Source organism: Myotis brandtii, unplaced genomic scaffold (assembly GCF_000412655.1).
Source record: "Myotis brandtii unplaced genomic scaffold, ASM41265v1 scaffold18, whole genome shotgun sequence".
Taxonomy (NCBI): Eukaryota; Metazoa; Chordata; class Mammalia; order Chiroptera; family Vespertilionidae; genus Myotis; species Myotis brandtii.
In genome coordinates, this window is record NW_005356674.1 from 7,567,371 (window position 1) to 7,593,038 (window position 25,668).

Below are 25,668 nucleotides of genomic sequence, written 5' to 3' on the forward strand. Positions count from 1 at the left end.
CCCATGACCTGGAGGAGGTCTCAGACCTCTCACCTATATGTTCAGCAACTTGCTCCCCTTTCAAACCAGAATCTTCCATAGCGAGACCTGCTTTCCCTGCCTCATGAACAGAGAGGCAGGCCTCTTTTTGTTGTACTTGGATGGTCTATTTTCCTACTTCTATTTTTTACTACTTGTAGGTACTTACTTTCTGCCCCAACATTCCAGGAAATCCCGGGAAACCCTGTGAAGAGAACAACAAATAATAGTGATTGCCTCTGAATAACTCTTGAGAGGGCTGTGGAAGAGCTTAGTCAGCCATTTTCAAGATAGAGCCTGTCAGCCAGCCAGCCAGCCAGTCAGCTAATCAGACTGATACACAGACAGCCAGTCAGCCAGTCATCTAGTCAGACAGATAGCCAGACAGACAGACAGCCAATCAGTCAGCCAGTTAGACAGATAGCCAGCCTGTCAGTCAGTCATTCATAGACAGCCAGCCAGCCAGCAAGTCAGTTAGACAGACAGCCAGTCAGTCAGACAGATAGCCAGTCAGTCAGACAGATAGCCAGTCAGCCAGTTAGACAGCCAGTTAGACAGATAGCCAGCCTGTCAGCCAGCCAGCCAGTCATTCAGTCACAGCCAGTCAGTCACAGCCAGTCAGTCAGTCAGACAGTCAGTCGGTCAGCTAGTCAGACAGATAGACAAACAGTCAAGCAGTTAGCCAGACAGACAGACAGTTCGTCAGTCAGCCAGCGAGCCAGTTAGTCAGTCCGCCCATAAGATGGGGGTAGGCAGGGTTCACCACTTCCATTGTATTTGATCATTTCTATGCAACAGCCATTACCTTTTCTCCTTTGGGACCCAAGTCACCCCTTTCACCTCTGGATCCCTAAGAGAAAACCACAGGAGAGAGTACATGCGTTAATACCATGGGAGAAAAAATGGAGCATTTTAAACTAATAACTCCCTATCCTATGCCAATACCCTCATTTCACAGGCAAAGAAACAGGCTCAGAGATTACAAGACCTTCTTAGGGAAGAAATGCTTTGTGATTTACCTTCTATTTGGACCCCAAATACCTCCTGCATTAATAAGTTCAAGGCACAGAAAATTCTGAGTCCCAGAACCTCTCCCTTTCTATAGGAAATCTGTCCCCAGGTTCTGGCTGGTTTTCTGTTTTTTTGTTTTGACAGACAAGAAGGTTGTGTGGTGATAGCTTGGTCTAAAGACACACATCTGCCATCTTGCTCCAGCACACCACGCAAGCTGCGTTCATTCTCCATCTGGCACAGCTTCAGTGCTCATCTGCTCCATATGAGCGCCTCAACCTCCACTGGGAGCTCCTCCCTAAGCTGCCTGCCCTACCTCAGGGGCCCCTCACTTCTCTCAGCCCACTGATAAAACATGAGGAATATTGAGGCAAGGTCACTGCAGTCACTGACTGAAGAGAGACGTGGGCCCATCTTCACTGGCCCCGGAGCCACTAGCCCAGACCAGGCTCTGGGAAGCTGGGAGAGAGAAGCACTAACCTTTTCCCCTCTGGATCCGGGGTAGCCCTAAAAGAAAGCAGAAGGCATATTTACAATCAGCCTTGTCGGACCACTGGGTTTGGTGTGAGAGTGGACAGAATCCCTGAATGTGGTGGTGAGATGTGCCTCATTGCACTGAAAGTTTTAGCGGGGGCTGCAGCATTCAATACCAAAAAGTCCCTTGGGATTGTGTTTACATCAGGCCTAAAAAGAATGCTGCTTTTCTTACCACCACTCCAAAGGCCTGAACAAAGATTTCCATCTGTTTTGTTGTCCCAAGGCTTGACCCTTGCTGCCCAGAAGAATAGCAGGAATGGCATTTCTATGTCCCTGCATCCCAGCCCTGGTGTCCCCCAAAGGCTGGTAAAGACAAGCACACTGGCATTGGGCTGTCCAACATCTGTGACATCAGCTGGCCCAGGATGGCAGACACACCCAGATCCTATCTTTGTAGATAACAGCTGCTCCAGAGCCTTAGTGAGAAGATCTGAGAACATCCATCTGGACCAACACACTGACCTTGGAGCCCATTGGTCCTCTTGACCCTGGTAAGCCCATCAGACCCAGGTCACCTTTTTCACCCTGTGGGAATCAGGAGGGAAAATAAAGACCTCTAGTGACATTTCCTAGAAAAACTGAACTAGGAAGTTATGGGCAAGATCAGAAAGGAACTGGGACATTGGGGCTAGCTTGTGAATCTGAGGACCCCAAATACTCCCTTGCTTACTCCCAGGGGCCCAATTCTCCACACTTCATTCTGGTATTTGAGATTAAATATGAAATGAAATTCCCAAGGCAGAGCAGATCTCCAAAACTGAATTCAAATTCTCACTAAGATGCTTTAATGGAATAATGCTTGATCTTTTCTTAGAGAAGGCTGTAGGAGGGTGAGGGAGGGGGAGAGCATGGGGCATGGGGCCCCAGAGGACAAGGTGTCAGCACCAAAAAACTTCACCTGCTTTGCTCTTTGCATAGGGTGGATCTTTCAGACATCTCCATATACTCTCACCCTAGGGTTGCAACCAAGTAGAGTGAACATCATCCTCTGGGTGTGTACGATGAAGGCAGGGGGCTAAGACTCATGGGTGAGCTCTGTTGCCCCTCAGAATCATTTGCAGTTGGAACTTTCAGCACCCTCTGTGCTAAAAAACTATACCAGTGCTAACCAGTAGAAATATAAGGTGAGCCACATACTTCATTTAAAAATATTTTAGAAGTCACATTAAAACTATAACTAAACAGGTGAAATTAACTTTAACAATATATTTTATTTACTTTAATTAATTTAATCTAATTATCATTTCAACATGTAGTCAACATAAAAACTATTAATGAGATATTTTACATTCTGTTTTGTAAGATAAATATTTGAAATCTGTTGTACATTGTACACTTAAACCACATCTCAATTCAGGCACTAAATTTTCATCCAAAATATATGATCTCTATTCAGAGTTCATAAAATTTATAGTTGAAAAAGCAGATTCACATATTCAACATATGATTCACATACTTAAATGTTTTCAAATAACTGAACTGAGTAAAAGTTTTAAAATTTAAACTTAATTAAAGTTAAAAAAAAAGTCAGTTCCTCAGTTGCACTAGCCACATTTCAAGGGCTCAATAGCCACATATGTCCAATGGCTGCCATATTGGGTGGCTCAACTTTATACAGTTGATTTTCAAGACATATCCTTGGGACTTCACTTACAAGGATTGAGAACAGTTTTCTATTCCCTTAAAAATTATTCCAGTAAGTGAATCAAACTATATAGTGACATTTACCTGCCCAAGTCATGGCCTCTACACCCCATGATCTATGACCAAAGTGAGTGGAATGTAAGCAAAGGCACGGGAGTGGGCATGTTAGCTTTCCATAGCCTGCCTGAGGAAGGGAATTCATCAGCATTTGGTGATCCCTCTCTGAATGTAGGGTTTTAGTCGTTCCAGTCAGCCAACCCAACCCCCTCAACCCTCCACCTCCAGCCAGATCAGCATGACAGGCCAACAGCTTTCCAGACACAAGCCCCTCTTAGGTCATCTCAGGGAAACCAAAGAATCACATGCTAACCCTTCAGGACAAAGGAGAATCAGGGCCCAGGTGAAAGAGGTCAGCAGCCCCTCATTTTCCCCCCTACAGGAGCAGAGCTTTGGACTGGCTGAGGTCTTGCAGTCCAAGTGAAGGAGGAAATATTTGGGGGCCTATGGACAGTATTTGTGCTCTCTTCTTCCACTCCCTCTTGAGGACGTGAGTGTCACTCACTGTGTGCCAGGGGCCAGGGAGCTGCCATCTTCTCCCTCACGTTCTGATACCACATGAGCCCTGAGATTGCACCACACTTACCCTGGGTCCTTCAGGGCCAGGCCAGCCGATGGGCCCAGGCATACCAGGAACACCCGGGGGGCCAGGTCTACCCTTCAAAGTCAAAGAACAAAAGTCAGGAAAATTGGATTTGTTTCCCTCTTTCCAGGAAACAAGATTTGTCTCTGGAGCCCGGAGGAGTATGGGGCCTCTAAAGCACAGCCTCAGGACCCTCATCTCCGAAAATTGATAGCCAAAAAGTTGGATCACTTAGCCCATGGTGTGACACTGTGTCAACACACAAGATCTTATTCTATTAAAGAAACAAAAGGTGGTAGAGAAGGGATTCTAAACTTCTTGGTTTTTCAATCTTTATCACCTTCACCCACCCACCCACCCATCCCCTGCATTCCAATAGGTTCTCCCCAAGGGTGGGATGTAAATGGCATAGGATTATGTTTGGGAAGCAGTAGCAAATGCTGTTGGTTCTTCCTCCAGATCTTTTTCACCTGCTCAGTGTGCACATCCCCCAGGGGCTACCTTCCTTGCTGTAACAACTCATTCCTGCAACCTGCAACTGTGGAGTTTCTGTGGGCAACCGGATCTGTCCAGTGATTTATGTATGTCCCCTCCCTGTAGCCAATAGCCTGGCTCCCTTACCTCAAGGCAAGACACTCTGTGGTGCAATTCTTACTCCACAGCTCCCCAGGGATCAGGCTGAAGCTGGACACCACCTGATACCACTCCCACATTGGGCTTCCTCCCCATCCCATCTGGATGCCCCTCTTCTCAGACTCCTCTTGAAAGAGCTCCCTTAATAACCGACTCACTTGCACATGGCACGTGCCATCTCTGTCACTGCTTCTAAGGAACTCAACCTAAGCCAGAGGCTATGGAAGAGTAAGCCCTGAAAGAAAGAGTGGGAGCAGGGACTTGGGGGTCTATCTTGACTTTTGAACCCACTGGCTAATTTCAGTTAGCCTAGCTAGAGATGCGGAAGGCTGAGCCCCTTAACCAGGGATCACAAATGCTGCATGTGGCCCAGCTGGTGTGGCTTAATGGGTAAGCATCGACCCATGAACCAGGAGGTCCCAGCTCCATTCTCAGTCAGGGCATATGTCCGAGTTTTGGGCTCCATCTCTAGTAGGGGCGTGCAGGAAGCAGCTAATTGATTCTTTCTCATCATTGATGTTTCTATCTCTCTCCCCCTCTCCTTTCCTCTCTCTGAAATCAATAAAAACAAAAACAAACAAACCAAAAAAAAACACCCCAAAAACCCAAAGTGCTGCATGTGTACAAATTTCTACTCTTGCCTCCCACATCCATGGCACACATCACTAATGAACCATGGCCTTCATTAGTTCTGAGCATGGAGACCATGCCAGATTCCTTTCTGGCCCAACAGTTCGGACAACCACTGTGCCTTGGCTGGAGTTGTCATCCGTGCTCTAAAGGGTTGTAAATTTACCTCCCAAAGGTCTGTTTGAGACTCTAATTGATAGTGAAAGTATTTGAATAAAACATTCAACCCAAAAATAGTAATTTATATTTAGAATCACAGGCATCTTTCTTGGCCAAAGTTTTGCACCTACTTCTATCATCAAGACCTACAATTTCAGCACCAGCATCCATTGACCACAGGGAATGGCTGCTGGTTTTCTTCTTCCTGGCTGTAATGAGAGTCTTGATAACATGTGTTTGGTTCACTCAGAGTCCCTGTGACCTTAAATAACTCCAATTTATTACTGCAAAATCCTTTTGTTTCTGTCTGTTTGGCACTTTATTCTGGTTTAATCTAATAGACAGTGAGAGTCATTTTGTGCCACTGGTTGGGGCCTTGGAGGGTTTCTCTGATGGAAGGCAGGATGAGATGCTCTGAAGCTGTGGGAAATCTGGCTGGGCTTGGCAGCCTCTGGAAGAAGTCCAAATGCCTGGCAGTAGCTGGCTCCAGCTCCCAAACGAAGGAGTGGGCAGAAACAGCATAGGTGCTGTTGTCATCATCAGGATGGTGGTGCCACCACTGTCCAGTGGGTTGGAGGCCGCAGTAGTGCACCGCTGGTTCCCCACCCGAAGGAGTGCACACACACTCACGCACGCACGCAGAGCACAGTTGTCATGTAATGCTGACAACATAGACCATACCTTCCTTCCTGGTCGGCCAAGCTCCCCCTGTGGGTGGAAAAGGCAGGTAAGCGGAGGCTGCTTTGGAAGAGAAGTTCTGGAAGCAGAGGGCTTAGTAGGGCTGATGGCTGGGCATGCCCATGTGGCTGGTGGCTTGGCCACTCACAGCACCGCTGTTACGGCAGTGGGCCAAGCCAAAATACACTGGTGGGAACCCACACCTGCAGCAGCAGCCCCGTCCTCATGGAGCCCATCCTTGTGCACTAAGGCAGAATTACCACATGCCTTGAAATCTCAGCCAGAAAATGTTCAGTGGCATCCCCAGAAAACAGGCTGGAAGAGAGTAGTGACTCATACCTTTTCTCCCTTTGGTCCTGTCTTGCCTGGATGCCCCGGTGGACCCTACACAACCAAGAAGCAAAGAAAGTATACGTCGGACCAAGTATACAAAAACACAGACTGGAATTATCAAGGACGGGGGTGAGGGAGGCAGGACCGAGGGAATGCCCTTGGAACACTCCTACAGCAGCCTCACTCTCTGTGCAGACTCAGGGCCCCAGAAACCCCATGAAGGACCCTCTTATGCATGCCAGCCCAGTCTCCTCCTCTGTGATCCCCCTCTTCTAGCTTCTCTGAGCTGTGTTTCCAATGGTTCGAAGGCTGCAATGCTCATGTCTACTCTGAGTTTAATTTTCTCCCTGGAATTCTTGGGTTGCCTGAAATATCAGGAGTGTTTGGCAAGAGCAACTGAAGATACGTGAAGAAATGCTGTTTGCTGAAAACAAGATGCTTCACCCCTCTCCTATCTTTTCAGTTGCTCTTACCAAGCTTCCCTGGGTCCTGACAAGAGGGAAGTTACACTTTGCACACAGAAGATATTTAAAAATTCCCATGGTGGATCTATGGGTACCAGGTGCAGCAAAAGACATTAAGAATGTGGGCAAGTAAATACTGCATTTTTGTGCAATTGCCCAGCCATGGGGTGGGGCTGACTCCAGCTCAGGGACTCTAGCACCTTTGCACTAAGGCTTGGCACACCCACGGCAGAATACAGCTGCTTTCTGCTCATGCGTCCATGGAATGATCAGCTGGTTAACTGTTTCCAAATTCCTCCATACAGCAGGGAGGAAATCCATCAACCACCGCCCCCCCTCCTCCCCAAGGCTACTACTTTATCCCCAAGATCTGCAGGTGAACATGACTAACACAAAGCCTGTTTGAAATATGATTTTATTAGACTTGTCTCTAAATGACAAACAGCCCCCTCAGCCAATGGTTCCCAAACCTATCTGCACATTAGAAAGCTCTGGGGATCTTTTAAAAATCCCAAAGACTAGGCCATGCCCCAGACCAATTACAATCTCAAGGAGAGTGGCACAAGCATCAGGAATTTTTCAAGTTCCCAGGGGATTCTAATGTGCAGACAAATTTGGAAACCACCACCTTTGGCTTATTCTCCTTCTGTTTTGGGGAGGGGAGGACAGAGAGTTTTTGTTCAAGTCTTTCAATTTTTCCAAGCCTTGGTTTTTTTCCATTTCTTAAAATGGGCTAGAACTACTTTACTAGGGTTGTGCTTTAGCTCCGACATTCTCATGATTCACTGAGTGTCTCATTAAAATACAGATTCTGATTGAATGGTGGAGGGGGGTGTAGTGGAAAGGGGAGGATGAAATTCTGCATCTGGAACAAGCTCCCAGATGATGCCAATGTTGCTGGTCCATATATCTCATTTTGGTGGGGACAGCATCCACTCTGTTTTAAGAGAACGGAGGTGGTTGGATGGTCCCCTGGAGTTGGACAGCACAGCCCCCATGTGACTCAGATAGGATTGTGAGAAGTTAGAGATGAGCAAGTGACTGGGGAGCTGCTGGTCAGCAGAGAATTCCCCTTCTTTCCCCATGGTCTGTGGGTCTCCCTGTGCCCTGACAGCTGCCAGCATAGACTGTGGGAAGATAGAAACCCACCTGAGAGGTGCTCCTCAGGGTGCTCATCTTGCCTTTCTGCAGACTTCCCAGCCCCTCTGGCCAACTCCTATATTCCTTATTGCATTTAGCAAATATTTATGGAGAACCTACTATATCCCATGAGGTGGTGTAGATGGACACATATTATGAACAATACAATGTCCTCAAGACCAGGGGTTAGTTAACTTTCTCTGTAAATATCCAGATAGTAAATATCTTAGGCTGTGCCTTTAACACAGCAACTCTGTCACAACTACTCAACTCTGTCCTTGCAGCGCAAAAGCAGCCAGAGACCATAAAACTTGAATTGCCAAAACAAGCCGGATTTGACCCATGGGCAATAGTTTGCCAACCCCAGCCACACAGCTTATATTTCATGGAGAGGAGACCAAAGAGATTAGGAACAAAAAATTTAATAAGGAAGCTATAACAACAGGAGAAAAATTGGCAGAGAATTAAAATAGGCCATTGGATGGAGAGTGATGGGGAAGGCTTGGGTAGTTGAGAAAGGCATTGCTAAGGAGGTGATAAAGGAGCTGGCCATGGTAAAAATCAGAAGGAAGAACATTCCAAATGCTGGAGCCACCAGCGTAAAGTCCCCAAGGCTGGAACAAGGTGCTTGAGGACCCGAGACACACTGTGGCTGTGAGTGGACAGAGTTGGTGGCATGAGATGATGCAGGAGATACAGGCCGGGTCTCCGCATGTGGGGCTTTGTAACCAGAGTGAGGAGAGGATCTCTCAGTCTTCCTGGACAGAAGCCATGGCAGGGTGACCCAGGAGGGCGAGATAACTCCTAAGGAAGGTACTTGGGAGACTGATTGCTCCTTGTTCCCTCTTTCCCTTCCCCATGGCAGGCCCAGAGCCCCAGGCTAGGGGACATTCCTCCTTGGGGGAGCCCCCACCCAGGCAGCCAGGGAAGCCAGGAGTCTGTGACCAGGTGTCTTTGCCTGGAAATCCTTTCTCTAGTATTTTTGCCTGTTCCTCACTCTTCCCTTTAACTTTGCTGGGGAGGGGTAGGCTGCTTGGTAGCTGTATCTGGGTCAAGTGGGCTCAAGGTAACAGGTTCCTCTTTGCCTCCACTTTCCTGCATTGGATGCAGGTGCCTCTGGGCCCACTGAATGGGGTCAATGGCCACATAAGGGGCAACCCACTGTCATCAACTGTTTTGTGGTAGCTATAATAATAACCACATCCATCTAGGCAGCATCTCACTTGATTCCCCCATCCTAAATCCAGTACTGCAGGGACAATTATTATCCTCGTTGCATGAATGAGGAAACCAAAACTGGGAGGCCAGAATTCACCTAAAGAACCAGAGTTCTATTCACATGGCTCTGGAGCTGGAGGTGAGCCAGAGAAGGAAAAACAGCCCCCATATCACATTAAAACGGGCATCTCTACGAGCTTCACTTCTCTGAACAGAAGACAGCAGGAAAGGAGAAGCGGTCTGGTGGAATGCACCAACCTGGGGGCCCGGAGGCCCAGGGGAGCCGAGCGATCCTTGGACACACGGGGACTGTGTGGTCTCCAGTTCCAGGATGAGATTCTTCATGTCTGGGGAGAGAAGCTTCAATGCAAAGCAATACAGGGTTATAGGTCAGACTTGCGGGACAGAAGAAGGGTCACCACCCTTGACACAGACCTGCTTCGTAGACCAGTTCCCAGGACTGGCGCTTCTCTTACACCCCAATGGGTATCCTAAGGTGACCTTCCTGGCCACCAGTGTCTGTTCTCTCACCTGCTCTTGAGACGCACCTGGCTTGAATGGATTACAAAGCCACAATGGTGGAGTTAGGAAGCTCATTTCAGGGGCCTCTATCCAATGTCTGGGACAGCATTGTCCAAAGGAAATAAAATGTGAGCAACCAATGCAAACCACATATACAGTTTTAACTTTTCTTGGTAGCCACATTAAAAAAGTAAAGGAAACAAGTGAAATTAATTTTAATATATTTTATTTAACCCAGTCCACCCCAAATATCATTTTAACACATATTCAATATTTAAAAATTACTAATGAAATATTTTACAGTCTTCTTTTCATATGAAGTCTCACAATTCTGTGTGTATTTTATATGCACAGCTCAACTCAATAGCCATACGGCTAGTGGCAGTATTGGACAGTATAAGTCGAAGAGCTTCTGGAAAGATCTGAGACTCTCAAGTCCCCGCCTATTGTCTTCTAGGTCAGCTCCCCACATCCTGCTTTTTCTTTCACCTTTTCCGCTCTTTCCAAATTCTGTTCCCTCTCACACCTCAGTTTGGCTACAGGAGGGCTATTTCCCGCGTCACCTCACAGAAACAGTCTATATCTAAGACAGGCCATGGAAGGGAATTCCATAGATACTTGGGTGGGAGGACAAACAGAAGGGGAAATTCCATATCTGAGCAGCTGATGGGAGCCTAGAAAGTCATCCATTCACCTCACTGTTTTCAGGAAGAGGGGACACTTGGCCAAATTCAGTTCCCTGCTGAGAAGAATCCCCTCCATAACTCAGCGAAGACAGAGGAAGAATGGACATTACCAGAAGCTGGGAAAGATCCCTTCCCTGCTCAACCTGCTGCATGAGAGAAGATTCTGGAGGAAGCTGACTGAGGGATGGGGCAGTGGGGTAGTGTGGTGGGCACTGAGGAGCCCCGTTTCTGTTCCCTCACATGTCCTAAGGTACTCACCGGACTTCGGCCTTCTCTGAAGAATGGTGGTGGGAACAGGGGGGGCGGAGGAGGTGTCAGCAGGCAGCATGTTTTGTGGCTGCCACGTTTCTTCTGATCCAGGCCAGGAAGGGCTGTTTAGAGAAAACTGCTGCTCATTAGCATGGGGCAGGGCTAGGCCCCTGTCACGCCTATTGTGCCCAAGGAGACCCACATTGCCACCCCAGACTTCCCCATCTGATTCCCAACCTGTTAGATGTGAGTGCACCTCCTGTTTGCTATTGGACATAGGCCTCCCTTGGCCTTCGAGAGATGATATGTGTAAGATAAGCAAATGGCATGGACACTGACTATTATAAGGTCCATTTCTCCTTCTTCAAGAAGTGACTTGTCACTTTGCAGATGGGGCAAGGAATTCAAAGTTAAACAGACTCATATGTGCCCCCAATAGTTGGGGAGAAGGAAGTCATTGTGAATGACTTTGATATTGTGCTCGGGAGGAAGTGTTCAGAGAGGGAGGCAGCCAGGGCTGGAGGTAGCATTGATTACAAAAGACCATGAGCCATGGTTTAAGATACATATTTGACTCCAGACTCTACGCACACATTCTGTGTCACCCATGCTCACTAGAGAGTTACAGTTAAATGTCTCAGTACATGGGTGCAAAGAGAAGAGAGGGCCCTGGACCCTCAGAGCTTCATTGTCACATGGAATCTCTTGATGTACAGGTTACTGAGAAGAAAACCAGGGCTGGTGTAGGAGCGAAAGATGGGGAACAATCAAGGGTGCTTTTGATGTTGCAGGGGACCCAGGGTAACAGTGGTCAGAGTATGAGATGGAAAAGTCAGAGGAAGCACTAGTTTGTAGGGAAATCTGCCAAATTTTGTGTTAAACATTTGTTCATTTGAGCACATGTTTGGCCAGACACTGGGTTAGCCCTTGGGGGAGGGTAGAAAGATGCCTAAACGGTGCCCCTGATCTAAGATGGTAAAGCTTGTGGAGCTTGAGCAGCTGCCAAGACCCTTCTGCTCATATCGCACCTTCTCCTCTCACATCCTGGAGACTTACTGTACATCAAGAATTGTCAGGAGCTGCCTCCACCAGGAAGCTTTCCTTGACTTCCCAGGCTAAGGCTGAGGGGTCCTGCTATGCTCTTCTTTGGGTTCACTCCTATATTAACCTTTATCTATGGGTGAATCTGTTTCCTTGTATCTCTCTGACTAACCTTTGCTTTCCCAGAGGATAGAAGCCATTTTTATCCCCAAGGTCTAGAACAGTATCTAGCATACCCTAGATATTCCTCAAATGTTTGATAAACAAATTTTTTTTAAAAACCACTTATGACATGCCAGGCACCATTTAAATGCTTCACATATATAAAATTTCCTGATCCTCACACAACCCTGAGAGTTAAGTACTATTATTATTATCATCACCATCTCATCACCCCCATTTTACAGATCACTTAATTGAGGTAAAGAGGTGAAGTGATTGCCCAAGGTCATACACCTAGGAAGGGACAGAGCCAGGATTTGAACCCATCAGTCTGGTTCTAGAATCCTTCCCCTAGATTTCTACACTATGACTCCAATGTGGGTGGAAATAAAGGTCAGGAGCTAAGAAGAAGAAGGCAAAGGGCCCCCATAGCAACTACCTGAGATTGACAGTACCAGTGCCCTCCATCCAAAGACCACCAGGAACACACCTGTAGCTGAACACAGCTGTCTCTATTGACTCATTGCAAAGAGGGGGCACGCACTCCAGGGGGAACAAGGGAGCATCCCAGTAACAGGGCGTGAGAAAGGATTTACTCCAGGATTGGGGCTTTGGCAGGTGATTTGGGAGGAGACAATAAGGAAGAAAGTCAGGTCCTGCTCTGGATTGGATGCTGTCAGGAAGCAAGGGCTAGTCTATGACTATCTTACTTCTTAGCTAGAGGAGGAGAAGGGAGGCTGATGCTGGGACTGGCCAGGCAGCAGTAGTCACTCATATTAGAAAGCATAGAGGGACAGTGGGTCATTTTTGTGGCTGGTTGACAGACTTATTTTGTCTGTGTCTGACACGGGGGGCAGAGTGGCCTTGTTCTTTCTTGATCCGTTATAGGTGCAGAGTGACCTTGTCTGATGTTCTGTGAGATCATTTACGTTCGACAGGAGAGCGCGTGGCCTGGCTCTGAGTAGCAGGCCTGCTCCAGCTGTCCTGGGCTGCTTTTCTCTTTCTCAGTGGTAAACTCATATAGCTATTTTATCATGAAACTTGACATTAATGCCAATGGTATTACTCTTCTAGTTTCTTCCCTAAAGGCAGGAGTGGGCAGCTTCCCTTGCTCCACTCCATCTCAGGTGTGTGCAGGAGGATGGCTGACACCCACCAGCACGCAAGAACCCTCTCAGGGTCCCCCAGCTGCAATGCCTCCTCTGCCTCCCCTTGGCCTCAGCAGACAGCTAAGGGCTGAGGATGCACAAAGCCCCTCCCAGCAGCAAACACCTGGGGAGCGCGTGGCTCATGTGCACTCCTGACCATTTATTTTTGCAGACCATACGTGGCCGGCAATGTGTCCCTTCACCCCATGCCCTGTGTGGTGTTCCACTGATGAAAGACCCTGTATTGCTTAAAGCAATCACCTCTCATTTCTTCCTGGAAACCGGAGAACTCTTCAGTGAACATAAATTATTGGTTGCTTTTCCTGCAGAGGCATCTGCATGGTTCACCCCCGCCCCATCCCTTTCCCCCCTGACCTACTTCATTTTCAGCAGGTGAAGACCATCTATTTCTGCCCCCTCCCCCAAACTCCCTGGAGATGTTTGTTTTTAGCACAGTCTAGTTTATTTACAGCTCATTCCAACTCAGAATATTTCCATCAGGTGGACATGTTTGGGAACAGCTTGCCCCCACCCCCCGCCTCTTCCCAGACAACTAAGCCAGGACTTCACATGTCTATTTTGGTGTCATCTGAGTGGCCTGTGGCTCTCTCTCTCTGGACTATGCTGCCTCCATGGAGTCGTGTCTGAGCTCAGGGTCTAGGCTGGAAAAGCCCCAGTCGGCTCTGCTGTGATGGAAAAACCCTGAGTGTATGTACATGGGGAGCAGAAACCTGTCTGCACCATGTGGCTCAGCCCTGCCAGCTGCCTTGGAAATGCCCACAATGACAGAATTTTAGGACCACCTGCCCTGGCTCAAAGGCACTGAAGTCATGTTGTGCATGCCCACTGCAGTGCCAAATCACGGGCAGAAACATGCCAAGTCCAGTGTGGGTTTGGGCAAATGATTGAGGTTGTTTTGCTGTGGCTGATGCTGGCTTTGCCCTTTGGACTCAATACCCTCTTGACTCTGGGCACATCCTTGGAGAGTGACTCACTCCAATTTACTCTTGGAAAGATAGGGACTTGGATCAAAGAGTGTGAGTCCGGATGCAAGTGACCCTGTGACATGGCACAACTCCCTTTTCAATCTGAGATTCGGTTTCCCCACCTGGGCCACAAGGAGCTTGGCCCAAACCATCATCCAAGTACTTTTTATGCATCTGACACCAGGATCAACACCGTGTCCATCTGGATCTCCCACTCACAAGTCCAGCCCATGACTAGGGTACTACAAACAGCCCTTTCTGTTTCTGCCTCCCTTTTTGTATCGAGAAGCACCCCCCACCCCAAATCAAGCAAATGTGTCATTAGAAGCCACCAAAGGAGAAAAATGACATAAACGTTCTGTCTTTGCAGGTTGGGAAAATGAAAGATGCAGCCACATGCTAACTATTCTGCAACTGCTCATGCAGTTGGTGGACCGTTCACCTTCCTCCCCCTCCTCCTCCACCAGCTTTTGGGCCTTTCCCTGACTTTCTGAGGAACCTGCGAAGAGGAGAGGAAAGGTGATGAGCGCAGCATCACTAAGTGTTTGGACCCTGACTGAGATGGCTCAGCTACAGTCAAGTTCTCATTTTTTCTGGCTGCAATTTGCCTGGTTTTCCCCAATTCACATAATCCAGAGAAGATGTCACCCTACAACTTTCCTTCAATCCCCACCCATACCACATACACCTTGAAACACAAATTCTGATCCTAAAAGTGGAAGGTATTTGAACCTCTCTGAAAGACCATATGAGAATTTGCCATCTTCCAATTTGCTCCTGAGCAGGTGTGGGGGGCAGGTGAGAACACAACCCACAACAATTGGGCGGTTTGGTGGCTCTGGCCCCTGGGATGGTGAGGGGCATGACCCAGGCCAGTCAGGGGGAGATGATGGAGAGCTTCCCGGCCCCCCAAACGAGGGCTGGCCCCAGACCACAGAACATGATGTTACTCCAGAGCCAAGGCAACGGCAGCTGCCAGCCTGCCTCTCTGAAGTCAAGGTCAAGAGAGGGGCGCACGCGCGAGCGCACGCACACACGCACACACGCGCACACACACACACACGAGAATGTATGCCGACCCCCACCCCCTCTCCACTGTCAAACCCCTTAGGTTACAATTCCAACACAGGCTGAGAAGTTTAAGATTTAAAGCTGCTACAGGCTCCCAAAACAAGTCTGCTTTCTGAGAGTCTTTTTTTCCAAAACAATGCATACACGCATGTAACTGCACATGCATGCCACACACACACGCACGCACACAACTCACCCAAGCAGCAAGCTGAGTAACAGAGCAGTCCTGAGATGGTGAGCAGATGAGTGAGGCTGAGTGATGGGCCTGTCATTGTGGGCAAGGCCAAAGGCGGACTGGCCAGAAAGCACATGCTGGCGACAGGCTGAGATCTGGCACGCCCCCGAGAGGTCCCAGTGCCTGGCTTGCCGGGCACTTGGGGTAGGAGCCGGCCAATCCCTGCTTTGGTGCTGCTCCTGGTCCAGATGCCAAGGGTCCAGAGGCCAGTCCTGAGCTCCCGGGAGCAGGAATGGTAAGCAGTGTGCTGGCCTCTTAGGAGGCTGCACTAGGGGGCGGCTTGGGAGAGAAAGAGTGCTCGTGGCCCAGGGGAGGAGGTGAGGTTGGGAGCCTGGAATACTGATTGCCACTGGGAGCAGAGATGAAACAGGGTGTAATCGATCACACAGGCTGCTTTTCATTCAGCTCAAACACTGCCGTGACAATACTGTGCTGGCAAGCTTCAAAATCCACACCCATTGCCACTGCCCGGGGAGTCTGCCCTCCTCTGCTCAGGGAAGGTCTTTGCTGCCTGGGTCCCTTGGTCTTCACCATGTCTATGCCAAGGTGTTGCCAATCAAGCTAAACTTAATTTAAATATATACATATTTCCAAAGGGCCTATGGGGTAAACCTTTTTAGATGAAGCCTGCCTGTAAAATAATAAAGGGGCAAATACAAGATACATGTATACAATGCACAAGCATGCACACACACATGCATACCCCCTCCCACACAAACACTATTCCAGATCATAGAGATAAGATTACTAGTATTTAGCAATAAGCACTGTTTTGTTTTTTGTTTGTTTTTTTTAAAATCTATTTTTATTGATATTTTACAGAGAGGAAGGGAGAGGGATAGAGAGTTAGAAACATCAATGAGAGAGAAACATCGATCAGCTGCCTCCTACACACCTCCTACTGGGGAAGTGCCCGCAACCAAGGTACATGCCATTGACCAGAATCGAACCTGGGACCTTTCAGTCTGCAGGCCGACGCTCGATCCACTAAGCCAAACCGGGTAGGGCAGCACTGTTGTTTTAACCAGCTTAGTAAAGACCATAGCAGAAGTCAGTAAACTTTTTCTGGAAGGGGCCAGATAGAAAATAGTTTAGGCTCCATGGGCCACATAGCCTCTGTTATGAGATAACTCATGCTGTACATGAAAAGCAGCCATAGACAATACATGAAGGAATGGGTATGGCTGTGCTGGCAATAAAACTTTACTTATAAAAATTGGAGACAAGCTGGATTTGGAACCCATGCTGTAGTTTGCTGACCTCTGAGATATAGCCTTCAAAGGAAGGGTAATTCTCGTATTCATTCATACATTTACTCTTTCATTCATTCAGAAACGCACACTGAGTACCAAATGTGTACAAGTCATGACTAGACACAGATCCTGCCCTTGTTCAGTGTTGTGGAAAGAGTACAGGCCCTGGAGTCAGGCAAACTTGGGCTGGAGTCCTGGCTTTGCCACTTACTAGCTGTTTGACTTCGAGGAAATGACCACCCTCTGCATCTCAGCTCTCTTCTCTGTAAAGTGGATATAGTGAAACACACCTTGCTGCTTTGCTGTGAGGATTAGAGGTAAGGCCTTTGGAGTTCCTGGCATAGAATAGGGGCTCTTTTATCAATATGTTCAAAGATAACTATTGTATGAGATGGGCAAAGGAAAGAGGCTATAACATGGAACTGGGTGTCTAGAGGGGACTAACAGGAGGAAGTGATGAGTACCAGTTGGAGCAGGGAATTCAAGAGGGAAATCAGGAAAAGCTTCCTGGAAGAGGTGGCATTTGAGCTAAGCTTTGAAATCAGAGATTTGATAGTAACAAGATGGGAGGAGTGAGGGAAGAATGAGTTAGGCTCTTTTCCTTTTCTGGGGCATTTCTCAGAAATACAGAGTCTAAGACACTAGAGAAAGCAGCCCAGAGGGCATGGGGTGCTCCATCTTGAATCTCAGACAGTTGCTGAAATATCTGCTTCACATTTTCTCAAATCCCCCCATGCTGGGTTATATTCCTGCAGCTCCTCATTTTTCAAACCTAATTTAAAAAACCCTTAGAAATCTAAGTTTTGCCACTTTTAGCAACAAAATCTTTATTTATTTATTTATTTTTACCATTTGGCATTGAAGTTTTCCTTAAAAGGGTTATACAAGTAAACCACTCCACTTAACCTTTGTTTCATCATTGTAAAAATGCCGGCTACTGAACTAGATGACCTCTGAGGTCCTGTCCAACTCTGCAGGTACTCAAACCTTTAGTTTGAACCTAATGACTCAGGCTCACGAATGTCTCTTTCTGTTTCTCTTTTCTACAACTTTCCTGTCTCCTCTCACACTCTGTGTCTCCCTATCTCTAACTTTGTCTCATTCTCTGACTGTCTCTCAGAGCACTAACAGTTGAATTTCCTTAAGTCGAATGCTTGACCACTGTTAACTGCCCTACAGTCAGCTTGGGATAAGGAATCCTGGTCTCCAGCCCTGGTATGGTCAGAAACTTGTTGTGTGACCTTGAACAACTCACTTCTGCACAGGGCCTTGGTGGCATTGGACAAGATGAGCTCTAAGCCCTTTCCAGTTATGGCTTCTATCAAGGACTGAGATACAGTGGTCCTTCAGATGATCACACTCTCCCCCACTCTCCCCTGGAGGGCAACCCTTGCCCTCGAGGCAGCTGGCCTGCTGAGTTCCTTCAGGTTCCTTGGCCCAAGCACCAGTTCACCACAGCAGGGCTGCCTGCAAATATAATTCATAATAAAAGTTTCCGGATCTTCCTGCAGCTGTCAGCAGGTGTCATATTCATAGTATTTTGTCTTAATTGCTGCTCTGGTATTTATCAACCAGGTCAGAAGACCACTTCTGGAATTCCGCCTCCCTGGGCACTGTTCCAGAAACTTCTGTCCCCACTGTTGGCACATGCAGGCCTGTTTCCTGCTGGTCCCCTCCAAAGTGAAGCCTGCCTTGCATCTTCCCCTGCTGTGTCTCCTACCCTGGCTGTGAGGGGAGATTGTGTGGCATGGAGAGCTCAGCACCCTTCCCAAGGGCCTGGAGTTCCCAGGCAAAGCCATCTGAATTTTGGGGATAGAGCCTTGGCTCCCACCAGCCCTAGGGCACCTCAAGTTGACTATCCCACCCAAACCTAGATGGGCAGAGGAGTAAGGTGGAGCACATGAGTTTTACCTTCCCACTGACAAAGACTCTCTCCTTGACCAAATGTTGGCCAGGCTCTCAACAAAGCTTTGAACTGGGCTTCCGTGCCTGTCCTTGCAGAGTCCAGTTTTAGCAAGAATCCTGTTAGGTCAGTGGAGAGAGAATCCCCATGAGGAGAGCCCCATAACAGGGACACTGGACAGCTAAGTGAGCAGAAATTTTTATTAGATCAAGTCACTAAAATGTGGGTGCTTGTGTATCCCAGCAGACAGCATTCTCCTACCCCAGTAGTGAGGTGCCAACCATGGGAAGCACTCTGTAAGCATTCACTGTCCTTCTGATCTCCACAACAACCCCACAAGTATGTATTAGCACTATCATCTTCATTTTCAGACAAGGCTCAGAGACTTAGAACACACACACAGCCAGTAGGTATTAAGCCAGGATTAAATCCAGATGTCTAACCCTGGAGACTTCTAAAGATTTGGTTATCAGCATCAAGTAGTGACCTCTCTCCCACCAGCCAAAGAGAATGCATAGAGAACCTCAGCACAAATGGCAGGCTCCGCCTCCACCAGCTGAAGTTGCAGGAGTTTACCAACACCCACCCAGTTCCATGTCTTCCTAATCAAGCCTTACAGTGACTCATCTTTGGGTCCCCGTCTCCTGGTTTGTAAACTCACATTGTAGGGTTGTAGTTGCCTCCCTCAGTATCCCAGCCACAAAGAGGGATCAGTCACATGTGCTACTGGCCTTCAATCAAATGTGCATTTACCCTCTCCATTGAATAGTTCAGTCTTCAAAGTGGGTAAAGAATCTGCAACTCATTTTGAAATCCATCAAAAATAGGATGGATAAACAAATATATGATAGAATAAATATAGCAAAATGGTAATGACTACAGAATCCATGCAGTGGGCATACTGTACCGGGGGGATGGGGGCATGTTAAACAACAGAATTTTATTTTTAACACTTCTGAAAGCTGGAAGTGCAAATTAAGGTGTTGGAAGGTTTTTGTGCTTTTTTTCTGAGGCCTCTTTCTCTCCTTGGCTTGCAGATGGCTGCCTTCTAACTGTGTCCTCATATGGTCTTCCCTTTGCATATCCCTGGTGTCACTGTCCAAATTTCCTCTTCTTCTAAGGACACTAGTCATATTGGATTAGGGTCCATCCTTATGTCCTCATTTAACCTTATCACCTTTTTAAAGGCCTCATCTCCAAATACAGCCACATTGAAGTATTGGGGTTAAGGCTTCAAATTATGGATTTGGGGAGGTACACAATTCAGTCCTTAACAGTGGTGTTCCATGGACAATTCTTTCCACTTTTTTTGAATGTTTAAAAATTTTCATAATAAAAAGAATAAAATAATTTTAAGTAGGCAACAAAAAATCAGATGATCCCTTCACAAGGGTTAGGATTGGGGATGGGTTGGTCCAACTCCTTTGTTGGCAAATATCTGGAGGTGCCTGGAGGAGCCTGGAGACACTCATTAGGGAGACCATGAGCAGGTAATTGCATCTCCACAAAAAAACACGAGAAAGACATTCTCCTCTGCCCCTTGTAGAAATGCTTTGAGGAGAAAAATTCTGCCCCAGCTGCAGGATGAAAGAAAATCATCCCTTATTGGTCATTATTTTGGTAAATCATATATCAAAGTGACTCCTCTGTGCACAGATTCAAGGAGACAGGTCCATTCCTCTTTCCTCCCACAAGGGAATTTTTTTGGACCTTATCTAGAGGAAGGCATCTGCTTTCTTGACTTCAAGTTCTAATTTGACCAAATGGTATATGGTAAATAGAGAGGAAGGAGGAGACAATGTTATTAGGAGCCAAGGAACATCAAGAAACCTTCCCAAGGCTGGCTGCGCCTTGGCTCTGAATTTGATTACAGCGGCCAGCATAAATCTGTGAGTGCTATTAAATCTTCTGCCATGGCTTGACAGGGGAGGCCAAGTTTCTACAGTTATTCTGGAGATCTGGCCATAGGTCAGAGACAAAACCGTCCAGCTGCATCGGGCCCAAAGGGTGGGTTATTTCCAACACCTGCTGACAACTGGGACAGAGTGGAAAGACCCTGTGTTTCCAACCATCACATTTCCATGCCTTTATTTTTCCATAGTGACATCTTAGCTCTGAAGACACTTGTGATTCAAAACCACATGGCTCACTTAACCTTCTCCCTAGAGCCCCCCATCCCTGCCCCACCAACTCCAGTGTTTGCTATCTGAGGTTTCACAGCAGATGGTGGGGAGGGAGCAGGGTCTCTGGGTGGTCACTGGCTGCCCGCTGGCACAAACAGACATTTCTACACACCAGTCTATGTGAGTCACTCAAATTCTTGAATTCCAGAAAGTAGGGGACCTCAGGCTGAGCTCCTTGGACTCAATTGAACCACTGAGCTTCTCAGTCAAACAAAGTATTAACCTAATTCCAAAACCAAATAAAGACACTACAAAGAGAATTACAGACTAATATCCTTCATGAACATAGATGCTAAAATCCTCAACAAAATATTAGCAAATCAGATCCAGCAACACATTAAAAAGATCATACACCATGACCAAGTGGGATTTATTCCAGGGATGCAAGACTGGGTACAATATTCGCAAATCAATAAATGTGATACATCACATAAACAAATTGAAAGACAAAAAGCACAAAGTCCTACCAATAGATGCAGAAAAAGCATTTGACAAAACCAACACCCTTTTTTAAATAAAAACTCTTAGCAAAGTGGGAATAGGGGGATCATACCTCAATATAATAAAGGCCATATACGAAAAACCTATAGCCAACATCATACTTAAGGGGGAAAAACTAAAACCATTTCTCCTAAGAACAGAAACAAGACAGAGATGTCCACTTTACCACTCTTATTCAACATAGTACTGGAAGTCCTAGCCATATAATAACATACATATGGTCTTCTCTCGGTTTTTCCATGGTATTTGTAAAATATTATTCTGTGTAGCTACATAAATGCATCCACATTCCTTCCTATGGCTGCATAATATTCCTTCACTTAGGAGAACCATAGTTTGTTCACCCTGCCCCGTACTGACCCATACTGATATCCATTTGGGTGGTGTGTAAGCATTTGCTGATATAAAACATGATACAACAAAATAACCTTCTGCATGCATCTTTGTGCATGTTGGTGAGCATGTCCATTGTATGAATTCCTACAATAGAGCTGCTGGGCCAACAAGTGTGTAAATTTTTAATTTTTACATACATAGGCTAATTCATCTCTACAAAGCCTCCATCAATCCACATCCCTCCCATGAGCAGAGGACGAGCATATCTGTGTCCACACACCCTCATTAGCACATGAGATGTCAGACCTGAATTCTGCCCATCTGATAGACAAAAAATGGTATTTTCAGTGTGGTTTTAATTTGCATTTCTCTTATAGTGAATGAGACTGGAGATTTTTCACATGTACCTTTTTCATTTTTCCATGAGGTTTTTGGTCTTTTTTTTCTTCTTCTTATATACAAGGAAAGTATATGACTTGCAAATATTTTTCCAGTTTGTTTTGGCCTTTGAACTTTATTTTTTGTTGTTTTTCCCATACAATTTTTTTAGGTAGTAGAATTTATTGTAGAAGCCTTTTATTTTTCAATGGCGTCTGGGTTTTTCTACAGACTCACATTATTCCCAAAATCTCCCAGGGTTTCTTCTAATAATTTTATAATTAATATTTTACATTTAAATCCCAATTCATTTATAATTTATTCTGGTGTAAGTTTATTTGTTTGTTGATTTTCCAGAAGACATTTTATCTGACCTAAAGCAGACAATAAAAACTTCCTTTAAATTATCGTTATGTAGCTTGCAAATGCCAACCATAACAATACTCGGTAACATATACTGAACATTTATTACATGCTAAGCACTGGCCTATAACAGCCTTCAGGCTTAATAATATTTTCTCCATTTGATAGATCAGTAAACTGAGGTTCAAAGAAATGCCCAGGTATGTGGTGGGGTTGTGACCTGAACCCAGATCAGTTGTCTCCTTGTCCTAATTGCTCTGCTGTCATAGAAACTCCAACTACCTGTGTGTCTGAGACACTACCACAGTGATGCACTTCACTCATTAACTACTTCATCTATGTTATTTTAATGTCACAAATAGAATATGAGCTCCTTGAGTTAGTTTGTCTTATGAATCTTCTTGTTCAATAAAATAGTTAAGTATAGAGTAGATAGGAGGTGCAATAACTATTGGCCATTTGATCGATGGGAAGTATATCAAAAGGTATGTATCTCAATAGTTAGAATTAATTTAGAGATAGAAAGACAGATGTAAACATGGTAATAATAATAGAGGATCTGAATCAATTAAGTGGATTTTATTGCCTCACTTAGAAAAAAAATTGAACAAGATGCAAAATGGCAGCAAATGGGTGTATGGCCAGAAAATTGAGTATATTTGTCAAATCAGCCACCACTTGCTGGCATTCCATTGGAAAATTTCATATTTAATAATCTTGCTCTGATTGCCTAGGAGGACCCACACTGTCAGGCCTGGTGATTTGGCATCCACTTTCTCTGTTGAAGGGTACAAAGCTTTCGTTGTATACAAGGCAGATGCTGTGTGGACAGAGCCCCGTTCTCCTGACATGGATGAATTGGATACAAGAAGTGGCTTGTCCTACCAGCTAGGTTCCTCACAGGATCGCACAATTTCCAAAGGGTGGACACTCTCAGGACTGTAGCGACCTGGGAGTTTCCTAGTGAGCTCCCCTCTGAGAAGTGAGCTTTCTCCCTCACAGCTGCAGGGAGGGCTACCTGGGGTGGACTTTGGGCATCAGCAGGCTTTTCTGCTGAGGACTCAGTAGGCTGTTATTGTCCTCAGGAGTGAGCCTAGGCTTTCCAGGTTATGAGAGTCCAGTGTCACAACAACTCCTGAGTACAACTCAGAGCTAGGCCCTCCAATGCTTTCTCCTTTAACCTTGACAATAATCCCTCAAATTATCTTCTATTTCGTCCCCCTTTTCCAGTTGTGGAGAACCTAGGCTCTGACATTCAAGGTCCTGTAGAGCAATACTTCTGAGCCCAGACCTCCAATTCCATAGCCCATCCTACTGTACTGTAACAGGCTCTCAATGGAGACTCTGAATTCTGAAACTGGACTCTTTAGCACCATGAGCAATTCTCTCCAGCCATCAAACAAGAGCAGGCGCACTTAGAGTAGAAGTGAAACATCCCAGGAAGAAGCAAATGGCCTGGATTCCAAATCTCTCACCATGTGGAATAATGTTGCAACCAGTAACTGAGAGCATAACTAGGTTCCAGGAGCAGTGCAAAGCTCTACCTGTTAACTTGTTGAGTCCTCACTGCCATCTAATGGGGTAGGTATTCTTATTATCCCCATTCTACAGAGAAGGAAACTGAGATGTTAAGAAATGAAACCAAGACCACTTGGCCAAGATCACTCAGCTAGTGCATCATGAAGAAGTCACTCAAGTCCAGAGCTGTCTGAATGTGAACCCATGCCTTTTACTCTCTTCATGGGTACTCAGGTGCCAATGCTCAGAAGAGAAACATGTGCCAAGGCCCCTTCTTTGGGTAGGTGCTAAGTGTGGAAATGAGCAAGCAAATTTGACTTTGTTAGCCACAAAGCCAGGGAAAGTCTACAGGGAAAAGATCTTTGAAATCTGGCCCATCTCTTCAAATGCAGACAAGGAAACTGAGTCTCACACAATGAGCGAATGCCTTGACCAACACTACACATGTCCCAGGAGTTAGTGGCAGGTCCAGATAAATAAGCCAAGTTTCCCAAATTTTCCCTTAATGCCTTAGAACTGTGCCGCAATACCTCTCTAAGCACATTAGTAAACAGGCAAATTGCCCAACCTGCTGACTCGGCGTCCCCACACCCCCTCAGCAGCAATCACTACAGTGGCATGGCAGCTCTATCTGTCAGGCAGGGCACTCTTACTCTCAGGCCTGCCCAGCAGAGGAGGTGTGGGCTGAGGCAGTTGATTTGGATAAAGAAAAGAAAAAAGGGAGAGAAACCATTTACTCCAGATATTTTGGGGAAAGCATTTCCAGGGCCTGGACTGTCCAGGCAGCCAACTCAACTTCCACTCCCTACCCCTCACTTTCTATGCGCAGACACGGAGAGTGAAGGAGCGTGCTCCCCAAACCCAAGCTGTTCCCTCAGGGCCCTGCTGTTCCCTGGACATGGAGGTCATTTGTCTTTTCCACCGTTTACTCTCACTACCATGACCTTACCCAACAAAGCTCTCAGAAAAACAGACCACAGAGAATCAAGAAGCTTTTTGAGCCCTAGCCGGTTTGGCTCGGTGGATAGAGCGTCGGCCTGCGGACTGAAGGGCCCCAGGTTCGATTCTGGTCAAGGGCACATGCCAGGGTTGTGGGCTCGATCCCCAGTGGGGGGCCTGCAGGAGGCAGCCAATCAATGATTCTCTCTCATCATTGATGTTTCTATCTCTCTCTCTCCCTCTTCCTTCCTCTCTGAAATCAATAAAAAAAATTTTTTTTTAAAAAGAAGCTTTTTGAAGGCCAGCCTGGTATGACTGATCTCAAAATGAGCCAGTTCTGTTTGGTTACAAAAGGGCAGCCCAGTGTCAATCCTCAACAACAGTGACCCCACCTCACAGGCCTCTCATATAGGGACAAGTTCAAACACTTGACCAAATCCCGAGTCACAGCAAAGTAAGAAAGCCCCAGTTGGGCAGGTAGGTCTCCACAGGTAGGATGGCCATTGTCACTCCATCCCCACCCTCCTGGGTCCCCAAGAAGCGCCATGCCGGGTCTGAGACTCCTGGTAGGTCCCTCCTGGAGCATGTGTCCCAAGAGAGAACTACCAGCTGCAGCATGAAAGCTGCTGGGGCTTTCTCTAGACTTCTCAGAAAGATACCAGGTGAGCTGCACTGCAGGATAAGCAGGAAAAAGAGGGGGAGGTCTGGAAGAGGAGGAACCTGTCCAACTCACATTCATGTTTCTTTCTTTGCTTCCCTCTTTTTTTCAGACCCCAGCTGGTTTACTGTGCAAAGCCCACAGCAGCCATGAGGCCTCTCCTTCAGCTGTTGCCAGCTCCCAACGTGCGGTCACACGTTGTGCTTATGTTGGTTGCCATGGAGACATAAGTGCCAGATTGAATGGAGCTGCGTGCTCCAGGCTAGGAAATGGAATAGGGCCAGGTGTATTTTTAAAGCCATCTGGGAAGGCCAGTCACCACGAGAAGAGATTCCTTCCCTGGTCTACGTGCCTCTACTTGGGACTGATTCACAAATGGACAATGGATAAAAGCTGAGCCCCTCTTTTTGCCTTAACTTGCTGAATGGTTT

At 46.7% G+C, this 25,668-nt stretch overlaps 2 protein-coding genes across 5 annotated transcripts in view; both read right to left on the reverse strand.

The window, feature by feature from the left end:
- The window catches only part of COLQ (collagen-like tail subunit (single strand of homotrimer) of asymmetric acetylcholinesterase), a 54,997-nt gene that overhangs the window by 19,147 nt on the left and 10,182 nt on the right, over positions 1-25,668 (reverse strand). For 2 of the 4 annotated variants that reach the window (XM_014537546.1, XM_005863614.2), the window contains exons 2-10: positions 10,572-10,684; positions 9,364-9,465; positions 6,290-6,334; positions 5,954-5,980; positions 3,854-3,925; positions 2,029-2,091; positions 1,510-1,536; positions 824-868; positions 188-223 (exon numbers count right to left, since the gene is read on the reverse strand). In XM_014537546.1, the coding sequence (XP_014393032.1) occupies positions 188-223; positions 824-868; positions 1,510-1,536; positions 2,029-2,091; positions 3,854-3,925; positions 5,954-5,980; positions 6,290-6,334; positions 9,364-9,465; positions 10,572-10,684 (530 nt within the window). Of the gene's footprint in view, positions 1-187; positions 224-823; positions 869-1,509; positions 1,537-2,028; positions 2,092-3,853; positions 3,926-5,953; positions 5,981-6,289; positions 6,335-9,363; positions 9,466-10,571; positions 10,685-15,166; positions 15,517-25,668 lie in introns of those variants that run through there. The other 2 variants (XM_014537545.1, XM_014537547.1) reach the window with 2 other exon arrangements.
- The window catches only part of HACL1 (2-hydroxyacyl-CoA lyase 1), an 82,437-nt gene continuing 67,450 nt past the window's right edge, over positions 10,682-25,668 (reverse strand). The window contains exon 21 of the transcript XR_001361581.1: positions 10,682-10,698. The gene's annotated coding sequence lies outside the window, so the exon portion shown is untranslated. The remainder of the gene's footprint in view (positions 10,699-25,668) is intronic.